Source organism: Gopherus evgoodei, chromosome 10 (genome assembly GCF_007399415.2).
Source record: "Gopherus evgoodei ecotype Sinaloan lineage chromosome 10, rGopEvg1_v1.p, whole genome shotgun sequence".
Lineage (NCBI taxonomy): Eukaryota > Metazoa > Chordata > Testudines > Testudinidae > Gopherus > Gopherus evgoodei.
In genome coordinates this window covers 6,590,535-6,615,091 of record NC_044331.1, presented here as the reverse complement: position 1 = coordinate 6,615,091, position 24,557 = coordinate 6,590,535, and the positions used below count along the sequence as shown (strand labels likewise).

Below are 24,557 nucleotides of genomic sequence, written 5' to 3'. Positions count from 1 at the left end.
TGGTCCTGGACCAGTGACTAATAAGAAAAAAAAACCTGATTCCTGGAAACATTATCCACGTGCTATGGTTTTCTAACATAACAGCTCTGCAAGTAGCATGTTGTCTTTTTCACCTAGAATTATAGGTAGTAACTAATGATTCATGCATTTTGAAGAGTTAAGGTACAGAACTGTAAAATATAATTGCTTTAATGACTCTTCAATACTTAGTTAAAATAACACATTTTACGTTTAATATAATCTAAATACTCAGACTGGATTTAACGTGTAATTCCCCTCTAACAGGTAATGTATAAAGTTAAAAGCAAAACAATAGTTAATAAGACACCATGTCAGGTTAAATAAAGTACAAAGAAAGAATGTATTAGTATAACCTTATATATAATATCTATTATACACATAAATCTATACCACACTTATCAGCAGTGATACTTTGACTAAAAAAAATAGGTCCCATAATAAAATACATGCTGCATTGAGAAGTCTTCTAGTAACATGAATGAAGTAGACAGATGAGCATTTGGCATTTTAAATTGTAAGACAGAATTTTTTTTTATTTAAAAATATTAATGCAAATGTAATTTTTATTAAATAATTAACAATATAGAAGTAATTCAATCCTTTGACAGATTTTTTTTTTTAATTACAAATTGCTTATCAATGTAAGCTAATATAAAAACGTATGAATACTCTACCGGAAAGAGCTGCTTGTGTTGTGTTGGCAGGTAGTTTTTTTAAAGATTTTTTAAACTGTGCTATTCCTAATACAACATTTCTGATCTTCGTCCATAGGAAATAGCCACTTCTATTACTTGAAGGCCAGGTGCTTTCCAAAACAGCCTATTCAATGAATAAAGTCAGATTAAATGACTGTAAGAACTCTTTGCTTTCTGTTACAGATTTGCTTAAGATATTCCAATACAAGGATGTTCAAAAAGTGGTTCATTGACTTAAATCAAACTGGCAAGAAACACACTGCACTAATAAAGTAAATCTTAAATGTTAAAAAAAAAAAGGAAGAAAAAGCAATTTTCTAACTTATTTCTATAAAAATTATTCCTTCAGTAATTTTTGTTTGCTATTATGTACAATAATAAGAATATATCAGCCTTCCTCCTGTCCTCCCCCAAAACACTTACCTTATTATAGTAACCATATGTAATAGCATTAGGGTCAACACCGGCTTTTTTCATTTCAAAAAGGACTCTCACTGCAAGCACAGGCTGGCCATATTGCCCACATAGCTGCATAATCACCCGGTAACATACCTGAAAACAGACATTTTTAGTGTTTCATTTTATAGAGAATTTACACAAAATTCAAAACAAAACCCCCAGGATTCCCTTTTTTACCTCATCAGGGGGATCTATCTTTTTGGTATGCATTTTTCGCAGCACGTCATATGCAGTTCTCAGAGCCCTGACTTTCGAATGGCACACTTTCACATACGCAGGAAGGCAGATAAACCATAGGCCATAGCAGTGACGCAGCAAACACCTGGACCACATCTGAGGAATGGAGGAGTACCTCTTAGCTATCTTATGGGCTGACTTTATTTCCTGTAAAGAGGTATTCAGTTAATATCTTTAATATACATATTTGATTTTTTAGAAATGAATCATAAAAGTGAGACCCTGTGTGAGTGCTCTGAGCTCTTTATGGGCAGAAGAAGTCTAGACACACTGAAATTTAAGCCAGAAGCTGGACAGGCAGGAGAAGCAGCACCACACAAGGAACTCAGTTCTTATCTGAGATAAACAGAGATGTGTCTTATAGAATCAGCTCTTGTGGACTTAATAGCTGCACACCAAAAAAGCTACTTCTCATAGACTTTATACTAAATTACTGAAGGCTTCTGCTTGCATAAACAAATAGACTCTCCCCCCCTCTCTCTCACACATACGGTGAGAATAACTGAGAATATGATTCAAGGTGGTTAGCTGTGTGCATATATATATATATTAGGTTTGGACATTACTCAGTTGTCAGCAGAGGCCTCCAAGTCAGCTCAGTTTTCAGTTCAGATAAAATAAATAGAAATATCATCCTCTATACAATGATAGTTTCTCTTTCTCTCCCCCTCATTTCTATCTTCATCATTTGTGCAGTGTCATGGAAACGCAGTATCATGATTCTAATCAAAAGCATCTGATTTATAATCAAATATTAATATACATTTGCAAGACTAATTCATAATACTGACAAATGATGACAACATTCGAAGTAAAGAAAACAAAAACCAACCAAACAGAAGATCCTAAATCTTGTGCTTCTTTCCAAACAAGTTTCAAGCATCCATTATATTTTGTGGATGTTTGCACACTCAAAAGGTTAGGTGGATGGAGTATGGCCAGCAGCCACGGCATTTTGCTACGATCTTGTCAGATTTCATGAAGTAAGCATAATTAGACTAGGTCTAAATTTGGAAGGAGGCCCCAAAAGACCATTTAGCTGGTTTACCTGGATCCTAGGAAACAGCAGTATCAAATTGACACAAGATATTTTTCTGAATCAGCACGGAGCCAAAAACCCAGCATGGTCAAAGAGCACCATACCATGAATGGTGACTTCTTTTAAAGGAAATATAGAACCTAAGTTCTGTCCACTTGTGGTTATTATCGATCCCAGGGTGCTTTCTTGTCAGACTACAACTCAGGCATTATATTCTGCCGACTTACAACTCCCAGGCACTTCCACAGTTGTATACCATGTTCTTTACTTACTATTAAACTACTATGAAGTATTGCCACATAGTATTTACATTGTTAGACCAGCATACTCTGCACCAGAGATCCTTATATTGTGACGTTTAATTATTAATACTCCCACAGTAAAGTGCTTTGATGTACTCAGAGGGAAGATACTGTAGAAGTACAGAATCTTATCACAATTTTTTTTTTGCTGTTGGTGGGTTTTTGTGTTTTTTTTAATTTTCTTGTGTCCTTTAGGTTTCAGTCACTTCAGGAACAAGAGGGAAGGAAACCTTGTTTTCCTACAGTTTCTCAGCAAATTCATAAAAAAGTCAGCCTGGAATAATTTAAAAACCTCTACATGCTAAATTAGGTGAAAGATCAGAAATGGGTTCCAAAGATGAAAGATTCCTAATACAACATGAGTTCTTATTAGCAATGTTCTTGAATATTACAGTTTGATTAATTCTCACTTTCTTAATGATTAAGATCAGGAAACATGGGGACAAAACAGTAATCCCTTTTATTTGACAAGACAATCAAGCTTTGTAGAAGATACTATGAAGGCCAGTGAAAGCAAAGATACTTTCAGCTTTTTTACACTCTGGATGCTACTGCACTCTGATCTAGCACTTACTGTGACTTTAAGACCAGACCATTGCAGAGGTTTCGTTCTTCAAGATGTCATAGCTTATGATATTGGTGAAAGGCCCAGCAAACTGTTTTTTTGTTACCAATATCATCAACTAGATCTCTGTGAAAACAGACTATCCATCAACCAGCTACAAATTGAAAATTTGGAACACAAGGTTATCTTTGGATCCTGTCTATAGGTTGAAGAAAATGGACCGTATTACATAGCAAAGCTAAGAAGGAGGCTGGTCTGTCAAGGCATTTTAGGACCAAAAAAAAAAAAAAAAAAAAAAAAAAAAAAGAGAGGCAAAAGACATGGAAATAAAAAGGCAAGGGGCCTGGCATTGTTTTATACCTCAAGAAACCGCATGTTGTAGCCGGAAGTGGGAAAGAAACATGCATAAATACAGTAGGGTCAGAATTCTACTTTTCCAAGGGTAATGTATTTGTACTGCCAAATGTTAATGATTTTAAAAGACATTTCATTACTACATATATAGAATGTAAATATTCATCTGAAATGTAATTCTCAGCACTTGTCCATTAGAGGAGAAAATAAGCTACTTAAAATACTTGTTTAAGTCAGGGCACGTCAGATCATAAAAATCAAGACATAGTGAACTGAACAGTGATCAAGGGAGCTCTGTAGCAGTAACAACTGGAAGTGCTGACTCATTAAGAAAAAGTTTATTACATGGTCAATCATATACTTAAAAAGAAATTTTCATTAATTAAATTAAGCACGTGCGCATACCACTGTACTTCCAATTTAGTGCTCATCAGCAATTTGTAAAGCAAGTGACATTAGGTGATTTATCAATATTGTCAAACTGTAAAACCTACTAGAGAAAATTTGTTTTTAAAAACTTGTATTATGATTTGAAACGGCCAGGACATTTCTTTGTCAGATGTATCTGAAGAAGCCCAGAGAAGAAATGTTGAGACATCTATCGCAGTGGGTGGGGAGGGAAGAAAAAATAAGGTACTTCAATAAAGCTGTGAAAATGGTCACCACCTACTACAAAGGACACAAAGATGACTCCACACCCCAATTCACCTAGGAATTTAAGGATATCAAATCCTTCCCCAAACAACTCCAAGACAAACTCCACAACCTCATCCCCCACAAACTGACTCCACTCTTCCTGAGCTGGTCCTTGAGACTGTCACCCTCTCAGCAAAAATCCCTCCTATCAGGCTTACAAGAAACTAGCTGACAGTCATCTAGTTATCTCAGTTATTTATCTTATCACTTGACTTCTCCTTTATGTGGAGGGAAGAGCTTTACAGATGGAAGAAAGGGGTGTGTAAGGGGTGTGTAAGATCACTAGAATTGCAATAAGGGGAAAATAAGTAGGGCAGAGAGAAAAAAGGGAAAGAAATTTAGTGAGTTTTAACACACACATGTAATTAAAAAATGTGTACCTGTTACCACTCTGATCACTTTGCTTGTAATTCTTTCCCCCAACCTCTCATTGAAGCTTGTGTATTTGTAGACTGCACACTCCTTGGGAGAGGAACCATATCTTTCTGTGCGCTTGGAAATCATCTACCTATCTGTTGGTGCTATAGCAATCTAAATAATGAATACTAATAGAATGGAGATTGCCCTAAAAATAGTTTAAAAGTTTGCTTGGTGATCTGATTTGATGATACAGATGGCACAAAAACATAAGGTAGAAAAAAATTCCCCTTAAGTAACTATGAAAGAGGAAGGTGAGAGAGGTCCCTGTGCCTTTAAGTAGAAAAAGAGAATCGTTTAGAGATAACTCCAAGTCTAGCAGTCTCTACAGGAAATTATGAGCTACAACTGGTATATATCGTGGGGGAAAAAGGAAATATGGGATTCCTATACTAGTGCCATGTCTCCAGGATGGCTGAAATCCTCTTTATTTTTCAGTGTGGGACTCATCCTTTCAAGAATTGTGAGGCCATGTCATTGAAGAGAAAATTTTCTGGTAGGGCTGTCAAATGATTAAAAAAATAATCACAATTGCGAGATTAAAAAAAAAATAGTACTTAAAATCAGAATGCTCTTTTCTTCCCCTGCTGTGAGAGATGTTATCTGACAACACTCACATCAGAGAAGATTTTCAGCCGTAGTGACCACAGGGTTTGAGGAGGGACACATGGATTTCTCCATTGGAAATATTTTCAAGCGTGCCTCTTAGCTTTTTAAGTTGTCTTTGAGAACAATTTAAGTACCTGACACAAAAGGCATTTGGTGTATCCATCATTAAGAGGCATTACTGTCTTGCAGGTGGGACATATTTTGAATCCTGGAGACTTTGGTGAAGACAGTACTGAATTATCTCTGGGAGAAATAAACACTCTCAACATCAGGGAATAAATCAAAAAAGGGGAGGGAAAATGGTAAAGCTACACTAATTTTATCACTAACTACTGTTGATAAGGCCACACGATGAGCAAAGAGGTTTGGAGACTGCAGAGTTCCTACTTGAAGCCATGGGTGATGAGAAGAACCTGAGAGACAGTTAGCATCACCTTGCCATTTATGCCCTGAGCTGAGAGCATAGGGATTCAGGGCTCCCAGTGGACATGGCTGGCCAAAAGAATCCAAACTCACACGACAACAGAATATGTGTACACAAACATGTGAAGAAGAATCATTAATGTTACCCAAGTTAAGTTTCTTGGCGATGACAATAATTTTTAGTTGCATCTACACAACCATGGTAACCAATGCTATTGATGACTAAGCTTGGAAGCAGAAGGTCCTTATAAACTTTTAAAACTTCTCTTGTAATTTAAATATTTCAAAGTACCTGTTTTGTTCTCCTGAACATTGGGGATGGGCTGTTGGGACTACTGGCTTTTGAAAACAGTTTGTTATTTGGTGTAGTCAGGAACCCCTCAGGTTGGTCAAACAAATCTAGCTTCAGCACAGGAAATCCATTATAGCTATAAGAGAAAAATATGCCATAATCTAACCTTTGTAACACAGTTTCAATCAGCAGTGAACATAAGGTCTAAAAATGTCAGTGGATAAAAGCAGTTACACTTTCCTCAGGTAAGAGGAACAAAGTTTTTTTTACTGAAAGTTCTGGATGACTTGCATAAACACACAAGCTCTTAAACTTGTTTCATCCACTTACTTAACCAATTTTGATTCTTAAGTAACAGTTTTTCTTTATTAGTATTCCAATAAATTAGCACAAGTCAAATGTATTAGTATTGACTGTACTTAGTAGAAGAAACATATGTGCTAATTTAGTCTCTAATGAACAAAGCAGAACACAGAGACCCATAAAAATCAATATATGCACTACAAACCCATCTGAAAGATAAAATTAGATTACTAAAAGTCCATTTTCATCTAGCAATGTAACAAAGATCCCAGTAGAAATAATCTAATTTGACATGTACTTACTAAATTAACATCAGTTTTCACCCAAGGGCTTGATTCTGAGAGACAGAGTGTCTCCTGCAAAGAACTAAGCATCCTCAGCTTGTTCTGAAATCAATGGGAGCTGATAGACACTATTTTACAAAAGGTCTTCTGTAAATTGCAGACTGAGACCCTGAATGTTCCATTTTAAAATTTAGATATCAATATTAACAGACAGCGTGACTAAGATTAAAATACTGAAAGTAATTTGATGTCCACACAAATAAGTCATTAAAGCTTCAATTCAGCTGGCACAGCAGGCTTTTCACATGTAAGCTTTCTTACAGAATGAACAACTCTGGGGTTGGAAAAGTTGTATTCTATAGCTATCACAACACAGCTCTATAAATTAGCTGTAGAAAGGCAAAAGGGCACTTTTTTGTTATTGTTTGCAAGTATTTTATACTGCTCCCTTGCGTACCTGTACTGCAATGGGTGCTCTTCACCATTAGGTAGGTGAGGGATCTCAGGTGGCGTTATGAAAACTGTGTGTTCACTCTTGTAGGACTCATCCAGCTCTATAAGCCGTGTTTCACTACTCTTGTCCATATCTACCTGCAGAAATTTAATTACAAGAACAGTGTGTGTCAAAGTTATATTTGGTTACAGGAAATTAACGTATTGCACAGCACAGGCAAACAGTATGCGATGTTAGCATCAAAGGGTTGTATTTGGGAGCTAGGAGCTCCTGGCAAGGTGACGATTAAGAGGCACAGTTGTTGGGGGGAGGTTAAATGAGGACTAGCTATGACACGTTAATGCACCTTTTTGCTAAAGCCTTTTTCCAGGCTAAATTTATATGACAGCCCCCAAACCAGGGAAGGAATGCTGCTAAGAAAACACCTAAAAATAGTTACAAATAACAACATCCAATACCAACCCAACTGTCACCTTTGAGATAGCCATCTCAGAACATTTATCTGTTTAGTGACAAATTTATTTTTTGTTCATATAATAAGCTCATGGCCATTTTGTTTCCTCATGGATCCCTTTAGGTGTCCAGAACAGTGGTTTTGAGAGGAACACCATCTTTCAGAGGTAAGCCACTTGAAACTTGTGTGCAAAGAGAAGAAACTGCTTCGACTTAATTTTTTAATATGAAAATTTATTATTCTTCTTCTATTCCAACTTGATCGCTGACTGGACTAGTAACAGAAACGTGATCCAGATAGGGTAATTTAGTGAGAACAGACAGCTCTGCACAGCAATTTTAGTTTCTTACACAGTAATTAACTTCCGTAATTGATATAAACTAGCAAATCTTTCTGTTTGCTTAGCGTACACAGATTTAAAGAGATGCCCAATTTAAGGCATCTGACCTATCCAAAGTAATGGATGTTGCTCAAACTTTCTGCTCCTTCTTAGACAGGAAGAATTGGACTCAGTTGTAACATTCAATTAGGCAAAACAAAAATCGCTGTCTTCCTCAAGAACCAAAAGGCAGCAGAGGCTGCTTAGCATTATTACTGAAAGCTTTTCTTTCCATTCCTTGAGCCACAGAAACATTCTTACAATAAAGTGTGGTTGTTCCACTGGAGAGAAGAGAATAATAATTAAAAAAAAAAATTTCTACTACATACCAACAGATCATCTTAGCATTATAGTTTGAATCATTTGTGTGCGTCAGCAGCAGTTGCGCTGGAAACTAGAATTTCAGATGCTTCTCCAAACAAGCTACTCAATTACTATTTCTCACCTGGGACACATTTTATTAGCCCAACACCAATGTTTAAATTACACGAATGGCTGTGTGGCTGTGAAATGAAGTACTGCGATAAGAACAAGATGGGGCTGGAATTAAAATTAAAGTCATGCCATATACCTTCATCATGTATGTCAAGTATATGGCAGGCTCCCTTGGCTGTAAGACAATGTACTGGATTTTTACCCTCAGTCTTTTCTCCTTGAAAGACAGTTATTGAGCACATACCTAAACTTAGCCTCCTACTGTGTAAGCTTTCAGCTGCTTTTAATAAGCTTATTATACATACTGGATCTGTTAGGAGGATATATTCTTTTCCTTTAAATATGCATTTCTCTATGAATTCTGCACAAGAAGGATGGTAAATCTACCCGCTTCAGGGAGACACAAAAGCTTCATTAAGTCACTATGGCCTCATTTTCAGGTGCGCTCAGCACCCCAAACTCCCATTAAAGTCAACGGGAGCGACAGATGCTTGGCAGCACCTCTGAAATTCATACCATTTGCAGTCAGGATCCTAATGGTCAAGTGCATTTTGTTTACACACCAAAGAATGTTGAAAGGGAAACTAGAAGAAATATACTGGGGATAAAAGCAACAACAACTCATCTGAAATGAGTCTGACTGCACTTTGAGGGCATAACACCAGCAACCAACATACTGTAACAGTTACAAAGTCTTCAATCCTATCACTAGGGCCCTACCAAATTCATGGTCCATTTCAGTCAATTTCACATTCATAGGATTTTATAAATTGTAAGTTTAATGATTTCAGGTATTATATCTGAAATTTCAGGGTGTTGTTAACTGTAGGGATCCTGACCCAAAATGGGACTGGGGGGCTGGGGGTGGAGCAAGGTTATTGTAGGTAGGTCACAGTATTGCCACCCTTACTTCTGGGCTGCTGCCTTCAGAGCTGGGCCCTCAGCCAGCAGCTGCCATTCTCCAGCTACCCAGTTTCAAAGGCAGCAGCCCAGAAGTAAGGGTGGTATGGTAGGGTATTGCCACCTTTACTTCTGGGCTGCTGCCTTCACAACTGGGTGCCTGGCCAGCAGCTGCCACTCTCTGGCCACTTAACTCTGAAAGCAGCGCAAAAGTAAGGGTGGCAATACACTGACCCCCACCCCCACAGTAACCTTGCAATTCCCTTGATACCCCATTTTGGGTCAGGACCCTCAGTTTGAGAAACACTGGTCTTCCCCATGAAATCTGTATAGTATAGGGTAAAATTATACAGAAGACCAGACTTCACTGCGATACAGACTTTCACGGCTGTGAATTTGGTAAGGCCTTACCTATCACAGACACAAAAGGAACTGCACTTTTACTGTGTCTGGATGGCAAGCTCTCACTTGCAAGAAATGCTGACTGGCCAGATGAACAATCTCTGACACTGTCTCTTTTATAAAAATTAGTTACCCTGTTGGATCCAACATCACTCCTGGCTTTCTGTCCTTGCAACATTTTTTTCTGTTGGTAATGTGATGCACCTCTCCAATATCAATGAACTGACATTCGGGGAAACCTGCCTCTTGCCTAGGACATCCAAAATGCTCCATTTTTTCAGCTGTTGTGTTCAACTCAGATACCATGACACCTACTTCACATTCATCGCAACGATCTAAAAATGTGTTCTTGCTCTCTTTTGGAAGAGTAAACATCATTGTCTTCCAGCCCACTTTAAGCATTATCATATCAGAAATTGCAAGGGCACATTACCTAATCCGGATTCAGAGTTATCTGTAGAAATTTCAGAATATTTGGACACATTCTCTGACAGTTTCTGATATAACCCTCTACAGACAAATATCTTCTACATCATAGCCAGCAAATACAGAGTGAAATGTACCTGGTTGAAACAAAGTACAAATGTTTTTCTCCATTAACTCCCCTAGAAAAGAAATCTCAAGTGTAAACATGTATCAACAGCAGCTGTCGGAACTATGCTTATATAGATTTTAAATAAATAAAAACTGCACTACAATTCAAGAAGATTCACACTAATTTTAAAAGTACATTTAAAACCAAAAATTTTGTGCCAGTCAAAAGTGCCAAACTGAAGGGCCTACAGACTGAAGTCTGTTTATGCACACAAGCATACCATGAGCAGCAGCAGTATAGGCTTCCCTAAGCTGCTGCGTGCCTGACCGTCAGGGACCTCTCCAAGGTAGTCTATTCTGTGCAAGGAAGCTAATGAGTCAATAGCAATGGAGACTCAACAGGTAATATGTTCCCTAGAAACCAGACTCAGACACTATTCTGATGAATTTATGATTTGGTACTGTCTTTGTCTTCCTATATACTGTGGTCAACACCATAATACCAATAAAACAACTTACTGAGTCATTTCACACAGGCTGTCAATTATTAGCCTGAGCTAGATTTCAACTGGAGATCACTGAAACGAACAATTTGTCCACGCATCCTGTACGTCAAAACTCCTTGTACCGTTCTAAACATACAACACTAGGAAAAATGATATGCTCTTTTTTTGTACTAAACTGTCACTAACTACAATGCCTGCTTTTTAAAAGCTTAGTATAAGGCATTTTTTCTATAGAAAAATACTTTGCTGAACTTAAACTATGAAATCTACAGATTAACACTGTTGTTAAACTTCCAAGAATCAACTGTAGATTCAGGTACAGAAAAAGCTGATTCCTCCAGCAACATAAAATTAAAATAATTTCATATAGTTTCTCTCTTTACTGAGTAACAGATACATACATAATATAGTTTCAAAAGGATCCTTGAAAACATTTAAAATTTGATAAAACAGCTTTTTTGGTACACAGAGATGCTCTTAATTACGCATTTTACTGCATGAGACAGAGGATTAGCTATTTAATCATCTGAACAGCAATAACATATGGCTCTCTAAAAAGCAGGAAAACTTTACTTGATAACTTAAATCTTTAGAAATATGTAAACAACCCAAAGAAACAAGTTTTTATTTTTGGTTTCAGCAATAAAGTATGTTAAACTCAGTAGTTTATATGGACTGAAATATTTCTGAATTGTTTCAGGAAAAATGAGATCTTGTGAAACAATTTAGCAATGTCTAAGGCCTTACTTGAATTGTGAGATAATAGTCAAAAATTGCAGCTGAGTTGCAGACAAGCCAAGGAAAATTGTGGAAAAATAATAATAATGGACGTTACTCTGTGTGGTACTGAAGTTCGTTATTACTTTTCTGTGATTTTTTGCTGTTGGCTGCCTGGGGCTAAGAGTGGGGGCTTCTGCTGTTGGCTGCGTGGGACTCCCACTGTTAACCATGCACACAGTGGGGCTCCCACTGTCAAAAGTGCAGTGGAAGCCTAATATTGTGGAACCCATAATTTATCTTAAAGATGAACAAGAGGTGGTAGGCAACCTCATCATGCAGTTGTGTTCAAAGACAACCACAGGGGTACCTTTGTACTATTTCAGTCATGGACAGATGGCCAATAAAAGTATCTGGTTATCCGATGGGAAGGAGGAGAATGACCCAGCTAACTGCTGATTTTTCTATAGTACAGTTCTTGCATTTTTAATTTTAGTGAGCCTTGTATCATAAACCCAAAAACAATATCAGGCATATAGGGGCCATGGACTACGGTGTAAAAGGCCCTTACTATTGCTCTGAAGTTGAAGAAATCCCTTTGTGAGGATCTATTCATCCTATTGAGAAAGGTCTAGCTGGGGGGAATTACTCCATGGAGATCAGCAAATCCTAGGTGCGTAATACAATTTGTGTGCCTCAGTTTCCCTATCTTTAGGGGTAGCTGCCCACTTTTGTAAAGTTCATGGAGATTCTTGGACAAAAAGCACAATGCAAGGATTATAAAGCTCTGTGTAAGACTTTTATTCTCACAACATCCTGGTGAGACAGTATTATCCCAATTTTAGAGATTGGAAACAGGTTGAAAACAGGTTGTCCACAGAATAAAGCGGAGAAAGAAGTAGGACAGGAATAAATGAGTTCCAGGCTCTCAGCCTTACGCCCAAACACACTGCTTTTTTATTTTTTTTCTAAAAGTAGAACCTCTTGCTTTGTCTTAAGACCTGCATAGACTATTTGCCGATTGTATAGTGGCAGCATCAACATAAGAGTTACTTCTTCCGAGAATTGTTTGAACTCCCAGAACAAATAATAATTTTAGCTAAGACACTGATTTATATGCACACTGAAACCATTCAATAAAATAAAATGAAATGTAACAGAGTGAACTTGGCATTTGTATAATAATCTCGTTCTGAATAAAAACCCTCTATTTAACATTAGAGACACAATTAGTCTGCACTGCAATTCTATCTGAATGCTGCTCAGCAGCGTTAATCACTAGAGTACATTCTTGTCTGTCTGCAATTTTCCTTTCTTAAAAAGTTTAACATGGGTCACATGCTTCACTAGGAAGCCGTTAAAGATTTTTTCTGTTAAATTGTGAAGATATTTTGAATGTTTAATTAAATCAATCCATGGTCTATAAACATGTACAGTTATGCTTTCTTTTATTAATTTGTTTTTGGAGAACTGTGAAAACTGACCTAAGGCTGGAAAAGTAGCTAAGGAGAATTATGCAAAATTACAACACTTAATAAAATATCAATTTTTTCCACACAATAAGTCAGACCTGTTCTCAGAATTTTTTTTCGAAGTATGGATTCTTCAGTCTGACTTTCCTGTGCTTTGCCCCCTAACAAGTAACTATTCTAATAATCTTCAACATTAATTCTGTGGAACAAACAGCAGGTGACCTACTTTACAGGAAATCCTAGACAACAGCATGCATTGCTTATACATCAATGTCCCAGAACAGAATGTTCCAGGTACCTAGCAAGACAACAAGCAAGGCTTATATTTCCGGCAATATTAACAGGAACTTTTTGTTACAGTAGACTATGGCCAAATAATATTAAAAATTGTGGGTTCCAATTTAATCCTTCCTAAACAGATACACACTCTTCTAGCATAATACAGAAAATAAGAGGTCGACTTTTCAGTCAGGATCAAGCCAATTTTGCATACCCACTTTTGCACACTGAACTTTCTTCATCCGTAAAAGTGAGTACATAAGTGTTTTGCTTGTACCAAAGCCATAACATGGCAATTGAGTGCATGCGCACGATTTTGGACACTATCAACTGTATGCACTAAAACAAAGACTGAGCTTAAAGTCTGGGGGGTACGTAAGCTAAACAAATTTACTTCTGCAAATGATGCAGTAAACTCGAACCTACCTTGACATGGAAAGCTCAGCATTATGGCTGTAAAACGACCTGCCACTATGAGCTGAATCCAGCAAAGCATTCAGACCTTCTCCAAAAACCTAACCTTAGGCTTGTCTACATGGGGAACTCTGAAAAATGTATCTAAATTCACACCTTTAGTTAATTTAAAGTGGACTATTTAAACCACATTAAATATCTATGTGGACACTCTTACTCAGAAGTAAAGTAGCCCTTAATTCAGTTTAGTTTAATTCACTTTGGAAACAAATTAAGATAAACTGAATTAAGGGTACTTTAATTCTGAATAAGCATGTTCAAGTAGGGGCTTAATGCGGTTTAACTAATCCACTTTAAATTAATAATTTTAGTTGATTTGGATTAAAAAAGAAATTAGAAAAGCAAAAGAAACAACACATTTACTAACAAATAGGATAATGGTTACAGAAGTTATATGAAAATTATCTTTAAAATGTAGCAATTGTTATGAAATGTCTCAATTATGGTCAATAGTTACTAGTCAGTAACCTGCTTAAAGACACCACTCCCAATCCTGGAGAACTCCCACATGCCCTTGACAGAATTATCTTTCCTCTTCTGTATATGTTACAGATATGGGAACACCCTGGCATAACAAACTACAGCAGCAGAGCGTATTCCATTAAATGCAGCCTGAAGCCAGGATGCATTAATGCTACCCACAAAAATGTCATAAGAAAACTCGATAAGGATTTTTCCAAGTGTTATAATCATGTATTGTGCTAGCTTAAGAATTCCATACAAGATACCCAAGACATTTGATAGCAAGCCTATTAGGAAATATACACAGGTAAAAGTAGATTATTAATAAAAGAATTAGATGTAAAACAGCTAAAACAGGAAGGAGGCCTATGATTTATGGGAACCGTATATAATTGTTGTTGCCTAGGAGTGTAAACAATAATGATACAGATAAATGTTCTCATTATACATCAGAGGGCCTGTACTAAAACAACTTTTTAAAATTAATAAATTAGAAAAGCTGCAAGTGCTGAGGTAAAATTGATGAAAAGAATTCAACCCAATGTTAGCAAAGATCAAATGGATCTTATTTTTACTGTATAAAAATAAAAAGTAATTAATTGATACTATTCAGTTCCTTATGGTGCTCATATTCAGTTCCTAAATAATTATATAAAATATCATAGATCCTATGAAAACTAAACTACCATTTAAGGAATGTGGTATTGTCCTGGTGAACTGTAGGAAGAACAACTCCTCCTCAAATTATTAGGACTATCGTATTTCTTAATCTAGGCCAAAACTTTCAAAATGTATATGTATGTGCATGTACAAATCACGACCTGCATGCATGCACAGGGCATTGCAGATGCACTTTTGAATACTTGGGCTACCTAGGTATTCACTTTACCTGAATTTCCCCTTCAACATTGGTGGAAAGTGACCCTAGAGTAACAATCACACTAGGGCACCAGAAAACAGAAGTGGAACAGAAAAGAAAAAGGAGAAATGGAACTAAATTTATAATGAAGCTATATCAAACTTATTACAATTATATACAAATATATTACTCTATCTATAGTACCTGTTGAAGTGAGCAATGGAAAAAGATAAATCAAGTACTACGAACATACTAAACCCACACTTACTTTATTTACACAATCATCAAAAAATACAAGGCTTGCATCCTTATCACTAACAAAGGAACATTCTTCAATGAAGCGAATAAACATTTGTGTTTTGGTCATTGATGTGTAGAATTTTTGATGTGATCGATCTCGACTTTTTAAGAACCCTACAAAACAAAGTATATGCACGTAAGAACACTGAAGCAAAGGAAACAGCACATATTTCACTAACGAATAGGATAATGGTTACAGAAGCTATACAAAAATTTAAGAACTAGCAATTGTTATAAAATGTCTCTATTATTGTACTAACAAATACTATCAACTAGACACCTTTTCAATACTTTTTTTTAAAACCTTTTCAGTACGGGTTTTGCCAGTGGCATCATATCATTTTTGCCCACTACCATTACATAGTCTTTTGATTTTTTCCATTCAGCATAGTAACATGAAAGTGGTTTCTTCTTCGTTATCACTCCAGTGAAAAATAGTTTTTGCATATTTTATTAGCTTATGATTAAAATCAAGAATATGAACCTTTACCTTGTAGTTCAAACAGGGAACTTGCATCTGTTGCTCTCTCAGAAGGTGCCTGTGTTATTGGCCTTAGGTACGACCTATAACCTTTTAATAATGAAGCCATGAAACAAAGAAATGCCTCCTGGATCTCCATATCTAACAAATGCAACTTCTTCCCCGAATTAAAATCATAGTCATTCATTGTTAATTCCATGAATGCCTCTTCTCTTGGTCTTTGCTGCACTGTGAACAACAACAACAACAGTGTTGACCAAAGCTATGATTTCCTTCTTATCTTATTGGGTGATAAGTGAATCCAATATTATAATAGTCTATACCGGATATAAATAGAATAGTGAAGTCTGATGATTAATTCAGTGTGACAGCACACAAATCACTAGTCTGTGGGTTTTACAAGAGGCAGAGACACAAACACATTTACCTTTTCAGTACAGTTACTATGGCAACAAAGACGGAATTGGTATGGACACTGTTTAGTGACATGCTAATAAAAAGGGTAGTTTATGGAATCTGTTGAAATGTATACAGTTAGTTGGCAAAATAAATGAATTTTTAAGAATATGTTAATCACACATGTGGGATGTATATATATTTTAGAATGCCTTCTTTCCCAAAGTGCCAGCAAGAGGTTTATTGACACTATATATACACGCACAAAACCAGTGAAATGTATATGGCAACCATCAGGAGCACAGTACAGTGCACAATGAGGGTAGGGAGAAATGGGGGCACTTTGGTAAAGGAAACTAGCACAAATCCCTACTCTTATGAAAGATGCCTTTATACAAAGCCATTAGGATCCTGATTCCCAAGGCTTCTCTGCTTTTCTCTCCCCCACTCACACAGAGTGGTAACATGCTAATGGTGTCCTTTTGGAACAGAAATACGGTTTCATTATTGTGTTCCACTGTCCCAACACATTATGGTTGCAGCTATAGCCTCCATTAGAAACCATGCTTACATGAATTTAGATTTTGGTGACAATTCAAGAAGGAATCCATTTTATTCTATATTATATAGACTGTGTGCATATTTTAGAAATTGCTAAAAAAAATCCTTTTCCGACTGTAAGATTATATGTAGCTATTAGGAAACTATATGATCTTCACAATAGTTTAATCTTAAATAATACATATCACCATTTATGCAGCATGCTGTTTTTAGTATGTCTGAACAATAGAAAACATTATTAATTTCTGATATCCTCAGTGGTCAAAATTGTTAAAAATGGGTGCCTAACATTAGGAACTTAATATTATATTTAGGCCCGAAAGTAAGTGGCCTGATTTTCAGAAGTGCGGAGCACCCACCCTAACTTTAGATGCCCATTTTTTAAGATTTTGGCTAAGGTATATTAACTTCTACAACATATTAAACATGCCTGCTTTGGACCGACTCCATCCCCTTCCTATTCTAATCCATGCCTTAACCACTTGCTATCTCTGCCGGTGCAATTTAGTCTTGTATGACTTTCAGCCACTTTTGCTTTCTAAGGCCCTCATCCAAAGCCCATTAAAGTCAATTGAAAAACCTCCCATTGACTTTAATGGGATTTGGATCTGGTTTTAATTGTCAGGAACTTCAAAATGCTGCTAAGATTTCCCTCTCACTTCATGGAACAGGGACATATTACCTCCACCCTCCGTCACATCACCTGGTTTCCTAACAGTCCCAATTAAAAAATTTCCTTCCTGATTTTCAAAACTATGGATTTGGTACATATTACTGCTCTAACCTCATCTCCTGCTTGGGCACATCAGTCCTCTAAAAATGGTAGTTTTTGAAGAACATAACATAGCTACCACAGATCCCAGCAGCAAAGCTTTATGCAGTCCCACTCATGACCCTTGGCACTGGTTGCATGGGAGAAGAGTGGCAACAGTGTACACTGGATTTCAGCTATTCTAGTTTCACCACCACCCCCCTCACAACATAAACCCTAGCACAACCCTCAGGCTGCCCTGTCTACACCAGGGGCTGAGCAGCTACCCCAAGAACACAAAAACATTTAAATGTCTCAGTAAAACTATGCACAGGAATGGCACAATGGAGAATCAGGATGGTAAGCACCTATTAGCTTGTGTGCCCCAAACTACCTCAACTGTCAGATAAAGGCATGAGGACAATTTGGGTAGTCTGTAATGCACAATCTGTCAAGAGCTTTACAGGTCTTGGTCTACTTTTTGCTCGTCTGCCTCCCCTCCTCACGATTCTTCACTTAAGAGATGTCCCTTCCCTAGTGCTTCATCTCTATGGACGTTTCCCTACCTCAACTGTCAGATAAAGGCATGAGGACAATTTGGGTAGTCTGTAATGCACAATCTGTCAAGAGCTTTACAGGTCTTGGTCTACTTTTTGCTCGTCTGCCTCCCCTCCTCACGATTCTTCACTTAAGAGATGTCCCTTCCCTAGTGCTTCATCTCTATGGACGTTTCCCCACCCCAAAAGCCAGTTACAGTAGAACCTCAAAGATATGAACACCAGAGTTATGGACTGACTGGTCAGCCGGACATCGTGTGAAACTGGAAGTAACCAGATAGCAGCAGAGACCCCCTCAAAAAGCAAATACGGTACTGTGCCTCTATTGCATCTTAAAGGTAGGCACATATGGATTGTCTGTCCCCACCCCACCCACACGCACAGGGCAGCCACTTACAGCAAGACGCTGGAACTGCCAGCCAAGGCAGCCAGACCCAGCCAGAGTAGGAGTAGCACTGGGGTCTGTACCGCTTTCACCCCTTCCGCCCACCCCCTGCCAGGAAGGAGATGGGCTGTTTTTAACCCCCGCTCCCCCAAATCTCCCACGAGGGAGACATGCTGTTTTTTCTCTCTCTCTCACTTCCCCACCCCTTCCAGGGGGATAGTCTTGCAAACTCATGTCGGCATTGAGTAGGGAGCTCAGCTACTGCTGAAACCTGGCTTGGAGTGTCAGCTGCTGGATCCAGAGCCCGAACTGTGCTTTGTTCAGAGAGTTACGAACATTTCAGAACTACTTCCATTCCAAGGTGTCTGGAAGTCTGAGGTTTTACTGTGATTATTTCTAATCTTTAAAATTTATGCAAAACTTCTCCTTTTTGTAAAACATTGTGGTATTTATTGTGACGGATGCCTTCAGCAAACTGCACTGTAACTAAAATCTACCAATCTGTTAACATTAGCTACAATGCACCACAGTCAGTGAAAATCTTGTTTTATACTTCCCCGACTCACATTCTGCCAGTTGTTGATATAAGTTATTTAAAGTGTTCATTAGATTTTTGCAAGGTTTCTTTGGTAAGATCTTCCATGAAATAGTTTTCTTATCTCCAGTTCTAGAAAGGGAAGAAGAAAAGTATTAACGTTCAGAGACCATCTTTTTGTTCTATGTTTGTACAGCAACTAGCTCAATAGGGTCCTGGTCCACAACTAGGTGCAATGGGAATACAAATAAATTAATAATAATAACGGAAAATATATTTCTACACAGGGTCATATCCAGATGGATGTAATCCTAGATGTATAAATGAAAATGGGTGTGCATTCACAATATGAAGAACGGTCTTTTGAGCAAGGAAAAGTAGGCATTTAATTTACGGTATGGAGATGTGGTCACATAGTCATCCAACTGGTTATCCACACATTCTGATGATGATTGCAGCCAAACCCAAGAGTGATGGGAGAAATTATGATTTAAAAAGATGGAAACAGTAATGCATTTTGGAGCACATGAAAACAGAGTATTAGTAACAATACCTAATGCCAACCATAGTGTGGGCAGAGATTAAATATATTTTCACAGAAATTTTCCACTGGGGCACCTCAATATTCTTGTTATTTTACTCCTGGGTCATTGTAGTACAGACTGCCAATGATACATAGTAGGGCTTAAACATTTTACTTCAACCGATCTAGCTCAAGGACTGTGCCCACAAACCATGGCAAAAAACAAATGAATGAAAAAACCTTGCTTGCCATGCCCCATTAGTAGCCACAACCTTTGCAGTTTAAAGAGGTAAAAAGGTTGCATACTATTTATCGTGCTCTGTATTTATCAACTTTCTATTTGATAAAGTTTAAAAATGGTTTCGCTGCACAGAACAGGAATGGTTTAAATATTATTAAATATGGCAACTGTATATTGTATTTTCTAAATTATGGTGACTTAGATTTAGAAGGTGGAGATGACTGGAATTACACAATGACTTGGATAAATTCATACATGAGGGGAAAGCCACTTTACTGGAGAGCTGAGGTAGATGTGACCGCAGACAACATACCGTTGAGGTGATGTAAAAGTTGCACTGTTTCACTGTTAACAGAGGGCAGTGGCAAGTCTTTTAGACCATAACAAAGACACAAAACCACAAAAATCTCAACCATTTGTTCATCAGCTTTTTGCCAAAACAGTTTATGTACATGATATCCACACACTTCACATGCTCAAAAAAATGCATCTGAAACTAGTAATTGCCAGAAGACAGCAATACCGAGAAGCAGAAGATGAGAAGGTGAATCAACAAGCCTGAAAATAAAGAAAACTTAAAATATTAACATAAAAAGACAGCAGTGGGAAAGAAATGCTGCTTTCTATGGAACCCTTCCTCCCCACTCAAAAAAGGAAAGAAAAAACCCCACAACAGAAAAAACAGATCATCACAGTCCATTCTCAATTGACTGCCAAAAATACAGAGTAGAGGAGAGTTGTACAAAATATCTGAGATCACCACAGGTGCCTTAACACAATCTTTATTCACAAAGATTTTTTTTTTTTTAAATTATGGCCATAAATGTGCACTCAAAAAGATAACCATTCCAAAATTATTAATGATAAATTAAAAACAAAGAAAGGTTAATGAACTCACCAGCTTCTTTAGTTAAAAAATAAATGAGAATGATACTGATCAGGAAAGCTATCAGTTGGACAACATCAAAATAACCTTGAATCAGACTTTTGGTATAAAAAAAGACTGTTCTTAAAATGTATGAGCTATATATATATTTAACTGATCTTGACAAATACTGCTTCCTTCTGATTTTTGTTGCCTTAAAACTTTTATATTATATAAAAGTTATATAAAATTGTATTAAGTACACAATAGTTCCAAAGGTCTTTTTAGAGTAACTTAGTATTAGTTTGTTTTAATGATGATATAGTTGGGGATTGGTCCTGCTTTGAGCAGGGGGTTGGACTAGATGACCTCCTGAGGTCCCTTCCAACACTGATATTCTAATTCTGAATCATTTTATTCAAATTCTATCCTTCAAATGGAATCTCTCAGGTTTTTGCCATAGGAAATAAAACATATATCGCAACTATACAAGAAAATCAGTAATAGATACTTACTGAGAAATGGTGTTGGTATCTAGGTCAACACAGCTAACATCTGGTGGGGGATCATACAGATCAAAGTATCTTGAATCAATTCCTACTATGAACGGACATGGTGCGCTTAACACATCTGCCAGTGCCAAGGGGCAAAGAGGAATGTATGGGCATGGCCAGTGGAAAGGAAATATCATCTTTAAAAAAAACAAACATAATATTCAACTAACATTTATAGAAGGATACAATGTCAGACTATTTTCCACATTATAAAAACAGTTAATATGAAAAGTAACAGCATATGATTGAAATTGTAAACTCTAATGTTAAATAGCTGTTATCAATTAAAAAGGCAATTTAATTTTTCATAATTTTTAGTTTACTTAATCTGTAAAAACAGAAATCTTTTGCATACTAACCATTTCTCAGTAGAGGCACTAACACTGGTCTGTGAGAAGGAGGACATAAAAATAATATACATCTACAAGCCCTCTGAGGGTAGAAACAAAGATTATAGGCCTACTGGGGGGCCATTTAGGAAATTAAGGAGTTCCTGCATTTAGTGCCTACATACAATAGGGACTGACATAATATTGCAAATAAGCAAAAGCCAAAGATAGGGTTAAATTCTACCCTCAACGCATTTAACCCCAATTACTTCTGTTGTATCTCAGAGAGGAAATCTGGTCCCTATTTTCTAAATAATACTCAAATCCAGAAGTAGTACTATACATTCGTTTTACAGTTTATTTGAACAATATTCTTTTTCATTAAAAAAAAAAAACAGGATTAGGAAGAGATAATGCTACTTACTGAGACTAACGCCTCTGTCACACTAGTAAGGACAGACGGTCGTAAGGAATGGATGAGAATTTTATGTTCTGTTACAGCAAATACAAGTAGAGTAACTGCATTCTCGGGCCCTAGGTTCTGAAGCAGTGTAGAAAACTTGCCACCACTGTTACAAAATATAAAACATTGGTGAATATCAAACTATTAGGCAGAAAATTATTATAATTTACTACACTGAAAATATGAACAAATACAAAGAATTCATAACTGAATTTAAGCTAGGGTGTTGTAAACACAGTGCAAACTTAGGTTTTCCATTTTTTGCATTCTTGTTAAGAAGAAAAACTCGGCAATTTCATTTAGTTTCACTATCCAGTAAAAAAACCCCACCTACTTATCCTACAGTAATTGTAGCTGAGATTTTGTAGTCAGTGTGGATCCCACTGTAAGGGTACATACACTTCAAACAAATGAGAATGGAATCTTTTGAATACTCATGTCAGTCAAGGCCACACATGCATATTGTGCTCCTATGGAAGGGCCTAAAGGGTGGGGCATCCACAACGCCCCTCTCAGTTCCCTCATGATTCAAAGTTGTTGCTGCTGAGGACTCCATGAAGTGGGGATGAAGGACTGTTCAGAGGATTTGCACTGACAACATCATCTCGAAAAACCAGTTGTTGGGTAAGTAACTTTCCTTTCTTCAAATGTGTCAGCGTACATCCCAACCTAGGCGATTAGCAAGCAGTATCCTCATTGGCTGGTGGCAACGAGGAGTTTCAGCTGAATCTAATAATGATTGAAGCACCACTATTCCAAACTTGGCATCAGCGCTACCACTAAGTCAAGGGCATAATGTTTGACTAAGGTCAGTGGGTTACTCCCTGTTGCTGCCTTGCAGATCTCAGGGTATGTCTACACTACCCGCCAGATTGGTAGGCAGCAATTGATCCAGCGGGGATCGATTTATCATATCTAGTCTAGACGCGATAAATCGACCCCCTGAGTGCTCTCCCATTGACTTCTGTACTCTGGCACCGCAAAAGGTACAGGCAGAGTCAATAGAGAGTGGCAGCAATTGACTCACTGCGGTGAAGACACCACGGTAAGTCCATCTAATTACATCGACTTCAACTATGTTATTCACATAGCTGAATTTGCATAACTTCGATTGATTTCCCCTCCCCCTCCCCCTAGTGTAGGCCAGGGCTCAGATACTGGCACATTCCTGAAGCAGGATGATCCTGCTGCCTGTTCCAGTGGTATGCACCTAGACATTTGGAGGAAGAGATTTGCCAGCTGAAAATACATCATGTGATCCATGTAGAGCTTCTCTGTGACAAGATAACTTGACCTTTTACAAAGCTGGAAATGGCCACAAAGAGATGAGGAAACAGTCTGAAAGGCCTGGTCCTGTCAGTGTAATAGAGTAGAGCCTGGGGAAATGCAGTGTGTGTAGCTTCTGTTCCTTCCTGTAACGACACTTGACACAGAAGAAGATAAGCAGATAAATCAACTGGTTCAGGTGGAATTCTGAAATTTGGGATGGTGACAAGAATGGAACTCCTTTCATGCTTTCTCAGGATCTAGCCACCCTCTCAGCTTTTGCAGGACTTGAGGTGGGACTGTGACCTCTTGTTCATGCGCTGTCTGGACAGGGAGTACACTGACCTAGACAAATTAGAGGACTGGGCCAAAAGAAACCAGATGAGGTTCAACAAGGACAAGTGCAGAGTCCTGCACTTAGTATGGAAGAATCCCATTCACTGTTACAGACTAGGGACCGAAAAGCTAGGAAGCAGTTCTGCAGAAAAGGATCTAGAGGTTACAGTGGACAAGAAGCTGGATATGAATCAGTGTGCCCTTGTTGCCAAGAAGGCTAATGGCATTTTGGGCTGTATAAGTAGGGGCATTGCCAGCAGATCAAGGGATGTGATCATTCCCTTCTATTCAGCATTGGTGAGGCCTCATCTGCAGTGCTGTGTCTAGTTTTGGGCCCCACACTACAAAAAGGATGTGGAAAAATTGGAAAGAGTCCAGTGAAGGGCAACAACAATGATTAGGGGGCTGGAGTACATGATTTATGAGCAGAGGCTGACAGAACTGGGATTATTTAGTCTGGAGACGAGAAGAATGAGGCGGGATTTTATAGCTGCTTTCAACTACCTGAAAGGGGGTTCCAAAGAGGATGGATCTAGACTGTTCTCAGAGGTACCTGATGACAGAACAAGGAGTAATGGTCTCAAGTTGCAGTGGGGGAGGTTTAGGTTGGATATTAGGAAAAGCTTTTTCACTAGGAGTGTGGTGAAGCACTGGAATGGGTTACCTAGGGAGGTGGTGGAATCTCCTTCCTTAGAGGTTTTTAAGGTCAGGCTTGACAAAGCCCTGGCTGGGATGATTTAGTTTGGAATTGGTCCTGCTTTGAGCAGGGGGTTGGACTAGATACCTCCTGAGGACCCTTCCAACCCTGATATTCTATGATTCTATGACCTAGCCAGAGTTCATGAGCAACAGGCAAAGTTTGACAGAGTTTAGAGAAGAGACTTTTAGCTCCCAATATTTGCTAAATGAGAAGAAGAAAGGGGGTCTTCACCTTATCCTATATAGATAACAAAAGTCCGAACCAAGGTGGGCATAAAAATACTCAAGTTTT

The 24,557-nt window shown here is 37.8% G+C and overlaps 1 protein-coding gene across 4 annotated transcripts in view; it reads right to left on the bottom strand.

Annotated features, from left to right (window-relative positions):
• Positions 1 to 24,557, bottom strand: part of DENND4A (DENN domain containing 4A) — an 89,364-nt gene that overhangs the window by 25,585 nt on the left and 39,222 nt on the right. For all 4 annotated transcript variants that reach the window (XM_030577107.1, XM_030577108.1, XM_030577106.1 and 1 more), the window contains 10 exons: positions 21,926 to 22,070; positions 21,134 to 21,309; positions 19,021 to 19,121; positions 15,814 to 16,032; positions 15,292 to 15,437; positions 7,154 to 7,287; positions 6,110 to 6,245; positions 1,353 to 1,559; positions 1,140 to 1,268; positions 696 to 840 (listed from right to left, as the gene is read on the bottom strand). In XM_030577107.1, the coding sequence (XP_030432967.1) occupies positions 696 to 840; positions 1,140 to 1,268; positions 1,353 to 1,559; positions 6,110 to 6,245; positions 7,154 to 7,287; positions 15,292 to 15,437; positions 15,814 to 16,032; positions 19,021 to 19,121; positions 21,134 to 21,309; positions 21,926 to 22,070 (1,538 nt within the window). The remainder of the gene's footprint in view (positions 1 to 695; positions 841 to 1,139; positions 1,269 to 1,352; positions 1,560 to 6,109; positions 6,246 to 7,153; positions 7,288 to 15,291; positions 15,438 to 15,813; positions 16,033 to 19,020; positions 19,122 to 21,133; positions 21,310 to 21,925; positions 22,071 to 24,557) is intronic.